At 54.8% G+C, this 13,552-nt stretch overlaps 1 protein-coding gene across 4 annotated transcripts in view; it reads right to left on the reverse strand.

Moving 5' to 3' along the window:
* Positions 1–13,552, reverse strand: part of MAP4K3 (mitogen-activated protein kinase kinase kinase kinase 3) — a 132,459-nt gene that overhangs the window by 77,210 nt on the left and 41,697 nt on the right. For all 4 annotated transcript variants that reach the window (XM_055119812.1, XM_055119811.1, XM_055119810.1 and 1 more), the window contains exons 3-4: positions 5,022–5,112; positions 3,266–3,330 (exon numbers count right to left, since the gene is read on the reverse strand). In XM_055119812.1, coding sequence (XP_054975787.1) covers positions 3,266–3,330; positions 5,022–5,112 — 156 coding nt within the window. The remainder of the gene's footprint in view (positions 1–3,265; positions 3,331–5,021; positions 5,113–13,552) is intronic.

A 13,552-nucleotide genomic window follows, 5' to 3' on the forward strand; every position in this document is an offset into this window, starting at 1 on the left:
ACCTGGTGCGGGCGCAGCGCCTGGCCCTTCCCTCCTCTAGCCAACGTTGGCCAACCTTCAAAGGACAATTAAAAGCCCACTTTGTCCACAATGGTTTCCTATCCCTAAGGTAGTTAGAGGAATAGCAAAATACCATTGCCAAATTTTTACGTTAAAATCGACATGGGGGAGGGAAACAGTGCTGGCGGTGGGAAGAGTGCACTGGTGAAGGACGGGTGATCGGACACCGTATGACCGAAACCCAATTCTAGGATAACATAGCCTCAGTAGTTTAGGTTTATTGGGTTACTCCCGTTACAGTGCTCCTATTCCTCTTTGTTTATTTGTAGCTTCTTTCTTAGTGTTCTGTTGACTTGTAAATAATGTTTTTCTCTTCTCCTTGAGTCCTTTGCATAGTTTATTCAGAACAAGTCCTTTTTGTATGGACACAGGAAGACTTAACAAATGTTATGCTTTTGTAACCTGGGAGTCATTTGACTCTACATGATATTTTCCTCCAGGGCATCTGTTCTCTTGACCTAAGCCTCAGCTGCCCTTACTTCCCAGCACCCCCAAAGCAGGGTCCCGATGTGGGACAAGAAGGACCCAGGGCAAGCCATGAGTTGTGTGCTACCCTGGCATCGAGATGGGCCTGGCCAAAGTGCCTAATGCTTAACTATAAGTTAAGAGCTTGATCATGGACAAATGCTGTCATGATCCAAGCAGTGATACTAGATTTGGACCCTGCTAGGGTGAGGAATGATTAATCTGGCCTGAGTGCTGTGGTCTGAGCCTGTGGCAAGATGTTGCCAGGAGAGCTGCCTTGCAAGCCTCAATGTATCCCTTGCTATATCCATACAAAAATAACTAGTATTGAGATGTTAATAAGTTCCTGGACTAAGGAAAAGAAAAAAACCTTAAGAGTGAGGAAGGGCTTTGGAGTGCCCTGCCCTCAGGAAGGGCTTTCTTATGTTGATTTGGCTACCTGGCTGGGTGTAGCCTAGAGGGCAAGGTGGGAGAGACAAGTAGGAGGAGAGAGAGAAGCCAGAGAGAGGCAGTTGAGCAGTAGATCCAGAGAGAGGCCGGAGCTGGGAGTGCGGGAGATGAGAAAGATGGAAGATTGAATAAACGGTAACTAATCAGCAACCAGCTTGGTCCTCGTTCTTCCTTAGCCTGTCCTTGACCACCGGCCGTCCCGATCCAGTCCACACACTGCGGTTCCAGAGCACCGAATGCGGGTGGTGAGACAGAGCCGCCCGGAGAGCCCGCGAGTGCACTCGCCCCTCGGCGAGCCTTAGTTTTTTACACCCAATCATGAACAACTTTATAACGGTGTTTATCACTGGGATCCAATTAATTTTTTTTTAAAGTCTCCTTCAAAAAATAAAACAAAATAAAATCGACATCAAAAATAATTTGGGGGGCTGGAGCGATAGCACAACGGGTAGGGCGTTTGCCTTGCACGCGGCTGACCCGGGTTCGATTCCCAGGATCCCATATGGTCCCCCGAGCACAACCAGGATAAAACCAGGAGTATAAAATCAGGAGTAACTCCTGTGCATCACCGGGTGTGACCCAAAAACCAAAAAAAAAAAAAAAAATCCGAGGGCTGGAGCAATAGCACAGCTGGGAGGGCATTTGCCTTGCACGCAGCCAACCTGGGTTCGATTCCCAGCATCCCATATGGTCCCCTGAGCACCGCCAGAAATAATTCCTGAGTGCAGAGCCTGGAGTAACACCCCTGTGCATTGCCGGGTATGACCCAAAAAGCAGGGAAAAAAAAATTCGGAGGATGGATGCTGGAGTGATAGACCAGTAGGTAGGGCGTTTGTTTGCCTTGCACACGGCCAACACAGGTTCAATTCCCAGCATCCCATATGGTCCCCCAAGTACCGCCATGAGTAACTCCTGAGTGCAGAGCCAGGAGTAACCCCTGAGCATCGCTAGGTGTGACCCAAAAAGCTACTACTACTACTACAATCAATCAATCAATCACAATCACAATATCCCGTTAATCACCGATTTTTCGGGCAGCTCAGTAACATCTCATTTCGTCCTTTCCCTGAGATCTTAGAAGTCTCTCTCGACTCGGCCCTCCTAACGATGTTGCACTGGGGGCTCTTCAGGGTCAGGGGAATGAGATCCAGCTTGTTACTGGATTTTGTATATAAATACACCATGGGAAGCTTGCAAGGCTGTCCCATGTGGGCAGGAAACTCTCAGAAGCTGCCAGTTTCTCCCAAAGGGAGAAGTAGGCTAAAGATATCGCTTCTGGAAGCTTGTTTTTAAGTATCTCTCTGCTTGTTGGCCGTTGATGGGATTACACACACCTGGGTTCCTCTGCCGGTACCTTCATGCATGAGGCCGGTCCGAATGTGTAGAGAGGAGCCTCAAGCATGGCTGTAGCTAGGTTCTGGTGGTCTTCGGCCACAGGGAGCTCTGCTTGGGGTGGGGAGGGAAGCTGGAGCCCAACCCTCTGAGGGGCCCCGGGGAAGACAGCCAGGCGTGCGGGCAAGAGACTATTACTACTACTACTACTACTGATAATAATAATAATAATTTGGGGATTAGGCGCATGCCGTGCTCGTGGAAGTGCTGCCGCAATTCCCAGGCTGACCCAGGCCCCGAGCACAGAGGTCACGCACAAGCAGCCTCAGGGCCCGCACTCGGGGCACAAGCTCCTGACTGGCTGCAGAACACCCCAAAAATAAAAAAGGCATTCTGTATTACATTAACTGAAAAAGCACATCTCCAGCAGAAGGATGAGGCTACTCTGCAGTGTGACGATGGCCCACGGGCAGGCCAGGAGAGGAGGGGAGGAGGACAGGAGGCGGCGAGCAAGGCTCCCCGTCACGGGGCAGAGGGCGCCCGGCCCTCGCAGCCCTCGAACATCCATAAACAAATAATCTAAAGCATCTAAGCGTTACTGAGCAACGGACGCCTCTCAAGCACGGGGCAAAGCTGACTGTCTTTGTGTCGACACCAGCCATGCATCACTAGACACCTTTCCACCCTGTGTTCGACACACACAGGTTCGCGCCTAATTCCCCTAACTCTGAATTGGAAAGCTTGAACAAATGATATGTAATATGCATTCTTTATAGCCAGCGAGTAATTCAGCTTTCATACAATTTTCTGCCTTATAAATAAAGGACCTTTCCCCCATGCATCTCTAATATACAGTCACATATCTGAGTAACAATCACAAAACACTGCTTTTACATGGGAAGTAACAAGAATTCTACTTGATTTCTACCTACATTTCTACAAATGTAACTTGTCTTACCATGATAAATATCCTGTAACGAACCACCTCCGCAAAACTCCATGCAAATCCAAAGTTTATCCCTCCTAGAAAAAGAGAAAAGTGTATCACATTTTCATGTTTAGAATATTTGAGACAGCAAGTGTGCTAATAGCCATGAAAAACCATGTGTGCTAGTTCAGATTTAAGGGGAAAAAATCATTCTGTGCAGATCATTGACTTTTTTCCTTTTGGTTTTTTGGGCTACACCTGGCTCTGTCAGGGCTTATTTCCAGCTCAGGGATCATTGGGGGGGCTTGGGGGGCCACATGTGGTGAAGGATGGAAGCCAGGTCGGCCGTGTGCAAGGCTAGAGCCTCAGCAACACAAAAAGGGGCCTCGGGGCTCTATCTCTCCCGCCGCCCGTGTTCAGTAGGCTCACGCCGCCCCCCACCCCGGGAGGTCGATGGCCATGGGCAGGCGAAGGGAGGAACAAGGGCCAGGCTGGTGGGTCTCAGTGCAGTTTATTCCATTCCCCTCTGATTCTCCTCCTGCTTCGCCCTCCCCCGTGCTACTTCATCCTCCTTTTCAATCTCTCATCAATCTCCTTCTGCCTCTCTCATTCTCCTCCTCCTCCTGGCTCTCGATCTGGAACCCCCAACCCTCTCTTACAGCCTAGTTAAATCCCCCCAGCATGAGGGGTTGGGGCTTACACACAGGTGTGGTCACAATCAATAGGGTTAAAGTTCTTTCCCTCTGGGGATGCTGCTTCTAGGACAGATTTTCATACAGCAGGACGACCCACCTAAGCGGAATCCCATGGGTGTTTCTCCTCTCCTTGTCCAACTAACATATAAGCATTCATAATATTAATCATTTTGTGTGGACACAGTAAGAGATATATTAAGCTTATAGAACTGCTCTCCTGGGGTCATCTCAATCTCAGACTACAGTGCTCAGGCTGGATTAGTCTATCCTATCCCTGGCAGGATCCTAGTCTCGTCATTACCTTTGAATCATGACAGCATTTGTCCACTATCAAGCTCTTAACTTACAGTTAAGAATCGTGGCGCTTTGGCCTGGCCCACACCGATGCCAGGGTAGCTCACAGCTTGCCCTGGGTCCCTTCAGTCTCTCATTGGGACCCTGCTTTTGGGGTGCTAGGAAATACGGGCAACTGAGTCTTAAGTCAAGAAAGCAGATGCCCAGGAGGGAATAATAGTTGAAGCCAATTAAATCCCAAGTTACAAAAGCATAATATTGACTGTCTTCCTGTGTCTATAAAAGGACTTTGCTTTAAAGTGAACTATTCAAAAGACCACCAGGACACGAGGGAACGAACTGCACCCTCAGACACAGCGGGAGCTCCCCGCACGTAAGCGCACACTTGCCACCCTGTCTGGAAGGAGGAGCCTCCGAAGGGGCAGCACGTGGCAGAGGCAGCGCGGGGAGCCGGGAACAAGGGAGGGCTACTGCACATTCGCATGGGGACTGGGGACACACAGGGGACCCCACTGTCCGCGGCCTCCGTTCCTCGTTCAGGACAACGTGGAGGCAGCACAGAGGCTCGAGCAGGAAAGCCGCTTTTCCTGAGACGGTGGAACAGACGCTTCTGCCTCTTAGATGCAATCGCAGGAGGGAGGCGAGAGGCCGGGGGCGGCGGCCCAGGCTCGCTCCGAAGGACATCAGCCCCCGAGACCCCCTGCTGGGCCTCCTCGCCCAGACCGTCCTGGACCCGCCCACGCGGAGGGGTCGGCCGGCCGAGGCCGCGCCAGGGCCCGGGGTGGCAGCGACGGTACCTGAGATAGCTCCCGAAGTAGGCCACGATGTTGGCGTGCGTGCAGTCCTTCATCATGATGATCTCCTGCTGCACCACGGCGAAGTCCTCCCCTGCAACGGAGCACAGGCAGTCAGGCTCAGGCACCCGCCACGCGACGCCCCCGCATTCGGAACAGACGCTCCGCCCACACGGGACTCAGCTCCCAACTCTGCCCGCAGGGGGCCTGGCGCGAGCCCTCTGTGCCAGCCCCGTCCTCGGGAACCAGGGATCCAAGTCACCGCCACGGAGCTCCAGGGGCACTGAGGAACTGAATGAGATCAGCTGTATACAACGCCGCGCGCAGGGCCCGAGTGACAGTCCAGCAGGGAAGGCGCTGGCCTTGCCCGGGCCCGACCCGGGCTCCATTCCCGGGACCCCACAGGATCCCCCGAGCACTGTCAAGCGTGATCCTCAGCACAGAGCCAGGAGCTAAGCCCTGAGCACAGCTGTGTCGGCCCTCAAAATCCAAAACCAAACAAATGAGCTGCTGAGACCAGCAAGTGTCCCGCGGGCACTCTGCGGTTACCACAATAGGACTCGTTACAGAGACCCCCCGCCCCTTAGTACAAACTGCAAATAGAAGCTTAGCAAGAAAGGACGATTCTCTTGAAGTCAGGACACGAACGCTGGTGCCCCACAAGTGCTCCCGCGCGGTCAAGAGTCCACACTCGCAGCGCGGTGACCATGCACACACGTGGGCTGCTGCGTTGGCGTGTCACACCCAGTGGGGTTGGCATGCGGGCCAGAACTCAGCTGACCTCAGCGGACGTGGCCAGTGACGGTCCCTGCTCCCGGGGCTGCCCGAGTTCCTCAGAGGATGTGGCGATGCTTGGACAGTGCCACGTGCCGCAGCGGAACAGACACTGGCTGGAGACAGACTGCAGCCAAGGCACGGGCGGAACCCAACCGAGCACAGGGAACAGTGCGGTTCCACATAACTGGTTCTGGCCTTAAAGCACTGAACGCGGTGAGGGTCTGGCTCGAGGCGTCATCAGCAGCCAAGTGGAGAGCGAAGTCTCTGTCCACAGCCTCGGCCGGAGCCCTCACGGCAAGCCTGAAACTGCTGACCGGGCACCTGCCTGCTGGGAACCTTCCTCAGCACTGACGATGCGTGAAGCCCCACCCTGAGCAGACGGGGCTGGAACGAGGAGGGGTCGCAGAGCCACCGCGTAAAGCTCGGTGTGCTTAGGCCTCGGGCGTCAGTACTGTCTCCCCTAGCGCCCCCCCCCCCCCCGTGGCCCCCTCCGGGAGCTAAAACTCGCTGTCCTTATTCAGAGCCTTCTCCCCGCGCACGCGCACAGAGCAAGAAACCGACGACCTGGGGAGGCCTCCGCTGCTCGCCAGGACGGGGCTCCCGGGCGCAGCCTCGCAGCACTGGGCCAGGGAGTCCCAGGCCGGGCGAGTGAGCCCAGCCGGGCGGAGGCACGGGAACACGCCGAGAACATCACACGCCAAAGCAACCGCCGCCAGGACTCAAGGGCGCGCGCCCGCACCGGGCCCTCCCGACACGCCGTCGCCCGCCTCCCTTCCTCCCCCGCCTCCAAGCCCAGTGCTCAGGGGCAACACGGCCGCCTCTGCTCCTCCCTCCCCTCCAGCTCAGCGGCTCTCCCCAGCAGCGGCCCACGGCGGCTCGGGTGCTTGTCCTCCCCGCTTTCACACGGGCACTGAGCGAGCTCTGCCCTCTGCCCCAGGTCCCTTCCTCCACATCTCGGCCAATGCTCGTCCCACCTTCTACTTTCCTGCTCAGTTTTAGGGCTGCCGTCTCTGGGCCTGTCACCCTGAACGGGTCACCGCCTGGCTCTGGGCGCACTCGGCAGTGCCTGGAGCCTACTCCTGGCGGTACTGGGGCTGGGGGTGGCCATAGAGGCCAGGAATCAGAACCGGGCCAGTGCGTGCAAAGCGAATGCCTACCCGCTGACTGTCCAGAACGAGGACGCCGGCCTGCGCCGTCTCACGGTCGGCACTGCCCGCACGGGTGAGGCCAGGAGCCAGGCCGGGCACGCGGTTCCCGTCTCTGCACAGCACCTCTCCCTCTCAATGAACGCGTCCTGTATTTCTGGGTCTTTCTTCCACACACGCTGAGTAATGCTGAAGACACAGCAAGAATATGCTGTGAAGCTCGAGGGCGACGCTGGGGAAAGGTACCACGGCTGCAGGACCAGCAGGATGGGAGTCCACTAACTGGAGGTTTGAAGGACAGACCAGCTCACCCCTCTCGGAGCAGTTCCTCTCTAAGTCCCCAAACACGGACTTCTTCGTGCCTCTAATCTCTACAGAAACAACCTTCACTAATCACTTGTATCACTTGTCATCCCGTTGGTCTTCAATTTGCTCAAGCAGGTGCCAGTAATGTCTCAATCCGTCCCTGTCTTTGGGCTAGTGAGGCCCAATGGTATCTGCTTGCTCCAGGGACACGAAGAGCCTCAAACTGTTCGTTCAGGGTTTTGACGAAGAAGTCAGACCATCTCGTTGGTGGGCGGCCATGCGGTCTTTTGACATCCCGTGGAATCCAGTCGGTAACAGCTCTAGTCCAGCGGTCGTCTCTGAATCGCATTACGTGTCCGGCCCATCTGATTTTAGATGCCTTGGCAAACGAGACAGCGTCCCTGATTCTTGATCGTCAACGGAGGTCGGAATTCTGGATTCCCTCTCTCACTTGAGTGAAACGTGACACTCCAAGCATAGCTCTTCTGATTCCTCTTTGGGATACCCGAATAGCGTTCTCATCCTGCTTGCGTAGGGCCCAGGTCTCTGAAGCGTATGTTAGTGCAGGAAGAACGGTGGAATCGAAAAGATGTGCCCGGAGCCGGAGGTTCTTCGTCCTCTTAACCACTTCTTCGACACTCTTGAAGGTGTTCCACCTCTCTTCCTCCTGCATAGTTCTGGCGCCAAGTCGTTCCTCATGTTGAGTTCTCGACCCAGGTACACATAGCTGCCGCATTCGGAGATGTTTGTTCGGTCGAGAGCAAATGGAATGTCAGGGACTAGTTCGTTTTTCATGAACATTGTCTTGGTGAGATTCAGCTGCAGTCCGACCTCTCCACATTCATGGTAGAAGTCGGCCAGCATTTGTGCCGCCTGGCTAATGTTTGGTGGTGTTATGAGAACGATGTCATCAGCAAAGCAGAGGTGGTGTAGTTGCCGACCATCTATCTTCACTCCCATTCTTTCCTATTCCAGTCATCGCATGATGTTCTCGAAGGTGGCACTGAAGAGTTTTGGTGAAATGGTATCACCCTGCCGAACCCCTCTCTTTATGTCAATGATCACTTCCTTGTAGAATAGTGAGATCCTGGTGGTGAATCCGTAATACAGCTCTTGGAGGATCTTGATGTACTGAGTTTGAACGCCCTGTTTGGCTAGGGCTTCGATGACCACTTCAGTCTCAACAGAATCAAAGGCCTTCTTTAAGTCGATGAACGTTAGACAGAGTGGTATCTTGAACTCTCTCGAAACTTCAATGAGCTTGGTCACCGTGTGGATATGGTTGATCATGCTGAATCCTTTTCGGAACCCGGCTTGCTCGCATGGTTGTCCTTCATCTAGCGTTCTGCCTATTCTATTCAGGATGACTCGAGTGAACAACTTGTAGACAATGGACAACGGGCAGATTAGGTGATAGTTGCCAATGTCGTGGATGTCTCCCTTCTTGTACAACAGAACGGTCCTGCTGGTTTTCCACTGGACGGAACCTTGCATTTGGACAGGTAGCATGTGACAAGCCGAGCCAGTGTATTGACGAGTACTGGCGGCAGATTCTTCAGGTGTTCGGGTCTGACCTTGTCCGGACTGGGTGCTGTACCGTCTTTACCGACGAAATGGCATGTCAGATTTCAGAAGGGAGAATGTTGGGGATGACATATCCATTCTGCACAATTTAATATGTGGGCAGGTGGACGTGGCTGTGTGGCTATCGAAGAGATCCAAGTAGAAGTCGTGAATAATCCTTTCCATTGCCTTTTTGGAAGATGTGATAGACCCATAAGGACGTCGGAGGGCAGTCACATTGGTCTTGTAGTTGGCAAAGAATAGGCGAGCGTTGCGAATACTTTTCCCGGCTTTTGCCGCATCGGCCAACACTGCTGCTCTTCTCTTTGAGGTCTTCCTTTATCGCTTCTCCGCACAGCTTTATAAACTGACATTAGCTTGTGATTGCCCAAGGCCAGTGCCAAACCACACTGGCGAATGAACTCGAGAGTTTCTGAAGACAGGCGTCTGTTCGTGACTTTCCCACTCAGCATTCCCGGGCAGTCATGGAGGTGCTGAACCAGTCGATTGTATCTCTCATTGATGTCAAAGACGGCATCTTCCCACGTTGCTGCAATAGTGCCAAAGAGCTCCCAGTTGATGGTCATTCTGGGAGTTCTCTTCTTAAACTTAAACTTTGCAGTCCTTTCTCCCTGCTAAGTGAAGTAGAATTCTGCACGAAGGAGACGGTGGTCCGATCCCGTTTGGAATTTTGGGACAATAGCGACACTGGTCAGGCAAAACCTTCAACTGATTATGATGTGGTCAGTTTCAAACTCCTCTGATCTGTCTTTGCAGAGGGAATGACCTCCTTGCACCGGAAGGTTGAGATCATCACTCGCGCATCTAAGGGGTTTCCGCACATGAAGAGTGTGAAGGATATTTTGCTCTCATTCTGGCTTCTGAAAATTATATGAATAGAGGAAACAGGACTCGGGGACAAGCAGATGGGTATAGTCTAGAGATTCTGCCCGAGCTCAAGGAGGTCAAATGTCGGGACAATGGGATTAATCTGGTGGCCTATGCTGTGGAATATCACCTGCGCGACTACGATCAGGAAGCGGAGACAGAGAACAGTGTTTTCCCCCTGCCTGAACCACAGGATTTCTTTCTGGCCCCCCAAGTCAAATTTGAGACTCCCTCATGAAAGATTTGCAAAAACTGATGAGCAACTGGAAGCAAGTGAGAAACAGATGACAGTGGTGTGCAAGGGGTCACCGGAGGAGCACCTCCAGCCTTTCAGGGCCATGCTGGAGGAGTTCTTTCAGAAAGCCAAAAATGAACATAAAATGGAAGTGAGTCACTTGGAAGGATGTGCAGAGAAGTTGTACTTTGGGACGAAGCCACAGTCTGGAGAGAAAGGTATCACCCCCGATTACGCGCTTATGGTGTGGTGCGAGTTCTGCAGTGGCTTCAAGACAATTTGGAAGTGGGAGAGTAAAAAGCATATTCATTAATCAGAGTGAAGACACTGTTTCCAGGTGATACTCTAACACTACCTCTGAAGGAGTAACAAGGCTGAGTAACAGGCAAGATTAAAAGTGGCTGGCTTGTGACCTCAGCTGCACGTGTGACGTGTGTAACAGTCCCAGGCCTGGCAACGGGCAGGTCCCCCGTCCCCCAAGGCGGCTCTTTAAAAAGCTCCAAGTTCTCGGCACAGTCCCTCAGCTCTCCGGATGCTTCCCGCCAGCTGCGCCTCCTCCCCAGGGACAGAGGAGCAGCTGGTGACGGGACACTGCCCTCTCCCAAGTGCCGAGCCCTCGGCCCTATCCGAGGACGTGACCTGCCCAGGGGTGCTCCTCTCTTCCAAAGGAGGACAGCCAGGGCTGGGGTGACAGCACAGCAGGGAGGGCGTTTGCCTTGCACGTGGCCGACCCAGGTTCGATTCCCTGCATCCCATATGGTCCCCCGAGCACCGCTGGGAGTAATTCCTGAGTGCAGAGCCTGTGCGTCACCAGGTGTGACCCAAAAAGGAAAAACTAAAATGAAAAAAATAATAAAGAAGGACAGCCTGTACCACAGCCTTCCCAAGCCCCCAAAAGCTGTTCCATCATTCCGATTCCTTCATATTCTCTACCAACACTCATTTTTGCCGCCATCCTACAACGATGCTCACTTCTGCAACATGAAACCCTTCCTGTGCCGGCTCCTCCCCGATTTAACCAGCCTGCCGAGCACTTTTCGCAGACTTAATTCCTCCAGGGATCATCCGTGCTCATTCCCTTTCCTCTCTTCCTGCCACTCAGGCCTCAGAACACTATAGCCCTGTTTCACCCGCTGACTCTGAAATCAACGTGCAAAGGCTAGAGCCGTTCTAAAACCCCAATCACAGGCAAACAACCGAGTCTCAGCTGACTTGACATTCAAGAGCGTTCGATCCCCATGATCAACTTTCCAACTACATGCTACCAAACAATCTTCAAAGTCGTCCCCCGAGCCCAAATCTGAGTACTAAACTGACAACAGACGCAGTCACACAACCTCTATCACCAACTGCCGAAGCGGAAGGTAATTCACTCTCTCACCCCACAGCTGCACGGCTCGATCCTGACACAGACCCTCCAAATGCCCTGGCCGGCAATCGGGCAGACCACGGCTGCTGCCTCGCAAGTGTTTCCTCCTTCTTGGGTACACAGGAACCTGGACAAAGTGGACGCACGATGCCTGCTGCACTCGGCGCGACAGCTGAGACTGGAGCCAACTCAAGCTAGGACCTGAGTCCAACCCAACGACACACACACTCCGGGCTGCCACAGAGTTCTGTGGGACAGTGGAATCGTGTAATTTGCAGCAACGTGGCTGGAACTGGAAGCCAGAAGGATAAACACAGGATACCATTTACACGTGGTATTTAGAATGACTGGATGAGGGAACGGAATGCTTTAATGAGGGGATGCCCAGATCAGCCTTGGGCCCTGCTCTCGGCTCACCTGCACCCCGCCCCGCAGTCGCGTGTCTGTGGCCCAGGCTGCGCGTGGGAGGAAGAGGCAGCGAGAGCAGCGGCCCTGCCCACACCCCGAACACCTGCAGCTGCTGCTACACGCCCGGGGCTCAGTGCTGGGTTCGGGCGTCTGCTGCGGCAGGTGCCGGGAGACTCAGGAGAGAACCCACCCTGGGACGAGGGGCAGCCCGAGAAGACAGGGCCCTGCGGACATCAGCGGGACCCCGCAGCACTCCAGGGCCTCGGCGAGCCCAAGGCACGGCGGAGAAACACGAACTGGGGGCCGGGAACCAGCGGCTACTGCAGGGAGGCGAGAGGGGAGACCCCCGCATGCTCCCTCGAGGGGACGGGGCGGTGGAGCTATGCGGACACTCCGCGTTTCCCAGCCTGTCCTTGTGGCGAGGGGCAACCCCTGCCTTGCGACCACGTCGCACAGCAGAGTCGCTCCAAAGGCTCGAGGGACCTGGCAGCTCAGCCTGGCCCTGGTGCCGAGCCTGCATGTCTGCCCTGAAGGGACAATCAGGGCCGGTGACAGCATCCGAACACGGCCTGGGAAGTAAGTAACCGCTGTCCCTGCCGGGGGCCGGACCAAGAGGACAGTGGGCAGGACACTTGCCGCAGATGAGGCCGGCCGGGTTCGATTCCTTGCACCCCAGTGGTCTCCTGAGCACAGAGCCAGAAGTAATCCCTAAACATGCTGGGTGTGGCCCAAAAACCACCGACAAAAAAGAGAAAATGCCACTGTTTTGAGAGAACACACTGAAATGTTTAGAGTCATCTCCAGAGTAGGAGAAGGTAAAGCAAATGTAAATAGCAGCACCAGTGAGGAATCTGGGCAAACTATCAAACCGCTACTCCTTCCACCCGGCCTCTGGAGTCTGGAGTTCCTCGAGTGTGAAGGAATGAACGGTCAGTGCCGGGGGAGAAGCCGACTGCCCTGAGGTGCTGCTGGGAAGGGCCTGCAGAAAGCGTGGAGTGGGCCACGCACACGGCAGCGGCAGCGTGCGCCCCGGAACAGACGCCAGGACTGTGCTGGGCAGCGTGGACACGACCCAGGCAGACGCCTCGCGGGCGAGCCAGCGGCCATGCGGCCACCACCTCCCCTGGGGTCACTGCGACGCGGGTCTCAGAGACTCCACAGGCGGCCACACGAACAGAGGTGACTGACGGGGCTGGGGGCTGGTTCAGCGCACGGACTCCACGGTGGCCGGGAGAAGCCGCACAGGCAGCGTGGACGCCCTCACAGACCGGGGCAGCCCGAGACCAGCCTGGGTTCCTGTCCCAGCTGCCACTGACACGGGCGTGAGGCCACAGGACAGACCCCTCCTGACCTGACAAGGGGACGGGAAACGCCCCAGGCGTGGGCTCTCATTATAAAGGACCTGCCCGCGTTAAGGCCGATTTTGCTTTATAAGGCTTAATTCGAAAAGTATCAATGATCTGGATTAAATAAATCAACTTCTTAACCTGAAGACTAATTCTATTTACAAATAACAAATTTTGCCCTTTACTGGCTAGGAACTGGGCTGGAGCTCGGGCCAGGCCTGGGGAGCGGGTGCCCTGACCCCCCTGGCCCCCGGTGTCCCCGCTGCCCTCAGAGAGCCCTTCCGAAGGCCTGTGGGCTGGTCTATTGCTGCTCCCCCGGTGAGCTCCTGGCTCTGTGCTCAGGGCCCGTCACTCCCGGAGGGGCCTGGGGGCCTGGGCATGGACGTGGGCCAGCCGGCAGAAGGCGAGCATCCCCCCGATGTCCCTCTGCTCGGCCCCTGCCCGAGACCTTCTGAGACAAGCAGGTGCCTGTCTCGTGTCACTCTCAGCTAGAAGGG

The sequence above is a fragment of the Sorex araneus genome, chromosome X (assembly GCF_027595985.1).
Source record: "Sorex araneus isolate mSorAra2 chromosome X, mSorAra2.pri, whole genome shotgun sequence".
NCBI lineage: Eukaryota > Metazoa > Chordata > Mammalia > Eulipotyphla > Soricidae > Sorex > Sorex araneus.